The sequence below is a fragment of the Fopius arisanus genome, unplaced genomic scaffold (assembly GCF_000806365.1).
Source record: "Fopius arisanus strain USDA-PBARC FA_bdor unplaced genomic scaffold, ASM80636v1 scaffold00040, whole genome shotgun sequence".
NCBI lineage: Eukaryota > Metazoa > Arthropoda > Insecta > Hymenoptera > Braconidae > Fopius > Fopius arisanus.
In genome coordinates this window covers 117,959-120,305 of record NW_011887779.1, presented here as the reverse complement: position 1 = coordinate 120,305, position 2,347 = coordinate 117,959, and the positions used below count along the sequence as shown (strand labels likewise).

The 2,347-nt window shown below is 39.5% G+C and overlaps 1 protein-coding gene across 1 annotated transcript in view; it reads right to left on the bottom strand.

The window, feature by feature from the left end:
* The window catches only part of LOC105266613 (5-oxoprolinase), a gene marked incomplete in the record, with an annotated part of 11,069 nt that overhangs the window by 4,335 nt on the left and 4,387 nt on the right, over positions 1 to 2,347 (bottom strand). Inside the window, 4 exon segments of the mRNA XM_011304923.1 lie at positions 75 to 319; positions 407 to 574; positions 1,368 to 1,473; positions 1,533 to 2,347. Of these exon segments, the coding sequence (XP_011303225.1) occupies positions 75 to 319; positions 407 to 574; positions 1,368 to 1,473; positions 1,533 to 2,347 (1,334 nt within the window).

Genomic DNA, 2,347 nt, shown 5'->3' with positions numbered 1-2,347 from the left:
CATTCACCAATTGAGACTGTACAAAAACCTTCTGGAACTGGAAAACAATGAAAATTCCTATGGAAACAACTTACGTGAAATCACATACAGCCTCTCCTTTATCCACATCAACCTCCAAACTCAGTTGAATAACACTGCCATCGTCCAGATAATCCCTGGCAGTAACGCAACAACTTCCTGTTTTTCTCAGGAGCTTTTCTCCAACAGTCGTCAGCATCTCCCTCACCGCCATCTCTGCATTGCTCTGTATATGACCCATATATGCTTGGACAACGTCCAAACCATAAATGTCGATGAGCTCGTTTACCAGCTGCGTGCCCTGCAAGTCAACACCCCGACCCCCGGGGGGGTGAATACAGTCAGTATTCAATATAACACGCTTCGGTGAGTACCAGGTTCATCCAACCTTATGATTAGCAGCAATCTGAGCTTTAAGATCACTGAGATTGTCCGGTAAATTGCGAGTACCGGAGCAGCCGTGATGTTTGCCCGGTGACATGAGTGCTTCGGTCACTTCCTTCTCTCGAAATACACCCTTATGGACTAGAAGAAAACTCTTGAAGGTTGCACCTTCCTGGAGAAATAATCATTACTCTCACATCAATTCCTTCCAATTTATCAAATGAAATCATTATTTTTATTCATATTTTTTCCATCGACATTTTTCATTGATTCATATAATTATGTCGACAGAAATTTTCCAATATCGAATATTAAAAATTTCAATTGAATGCATATTCTATTTAATCACTGAGTGCACTCCCGATTTAATTCCAATTATTAAACAATTCGAACTTAATAAACTGGTAATCCAATAAATTGTCGGTCGTGCATATGTCAAACGATGAATATCGGAATAGGTATTCAATTTCATTTCAATGGATAAATCTGTTTAGTTTAATAAATTAAAGATTTGAGATTTTTCTGAAAGTAATGAGGATGTGCGGATGAAATGAATAGCTTTGAAGCACCAAATCCCAAAATCCAGGGAGAATTCACGGCATTTAATTTCGTTTGGCGCTACCTTTGTTTGGCTTTCAATTCCGATAAATTTCTTTTTACTCCCATCGCTAATACCTGAGATATTGCGGATTAAAAACAGATTATTTTACCCTGCCATCCTCTCCGCGAGTCATATCCCCATGAAAAAAAAAGCCCGATGGATGGATGAGTCCAGTGAACTTATCGAAAGACCTATCCCTCAGTAAATGTTTTAATTAATTTCCATTCTTTCCATTCTTTCCATTCATTCAGTTCTACTCTGCACAAAATCTCAAGTCAAATGATTTTAAAAAATCGCTGTATACTATTAATTAATTTATTATTAACTACCAAAAACTTGTAATTTCTCAAATCGATATTATTACCTGCATTAACGTAGTCGAATGGGGTGGCATTGAGCCTGGGGTGATGCCCCCAATATCTGCATGATGTCCTCTACTCGCGACAAAAAATACTGGCTTCTCCATTTCCCTGCGTTAAATCCAAAATAAATCCTCAAAATACCGTAAAATCTTTCATGTTTCACGTACCCATGAAAGACCGGGGTGATGACTGTTAGATCCGGAAGGTGTGATCCACCAGCAGAGGGGTGATTAGCCAGGATTACATCACCCCTTGTGAACCTACCATTGAATGCTTTCATCTGATACTGAACAGTCTCCTGCATTGCGCCCAAATGAACCGGTATGTGAGGTGCATTTGAAACTAGACCACCATCTGGTCCAAACACTGCGCAAGAAAAGTCTAGACGTTCTTTTATATTAGTAGATATCGACGTACGCTGAAGAACCCTTCCCATTTGTTCAGCAATACTCATAAATCTATGAGAAAAAATGCTCAAATGAATGGCATCGAGTTCGGTCGTAACATTATCTCGTAAACCTTCGCCAATGGTGATGCGAATGTCCCCCCGAGATGTTATTACTCCTGTGCAATTAGGCTCTATCAGTATTGTACTGAGATTGTCGATGATAATGGCTGGACCCTTGATTACATGACCATGTGATAATGCATGCATCTGGTATACATTCGCAGTATGATAGCCTCCCTCAAAATAAATTTTTACTGCTTTCTCTGATTTAGGGGGATCTGTTGATCGAGACAATTCCACTTCATCCGGAATTCCCGATTTTCCAATCCCCCGAACTCTCACGTCATTTACCAAAATTTTTCTACTCGGCATTGTGAATCCAAATTCTGTTTGATATCTCTCTAGAAAGTTACTCAAAAAATCTCCATGCACGGGAATGTCTTCCAATTTTTTTACCTCCGAGAGAAGAGGAACGCACATTAAGGCGCAGTCTGTTCCCTCGTATCTTAGATGCAAGTAATATTCAACTTGAAT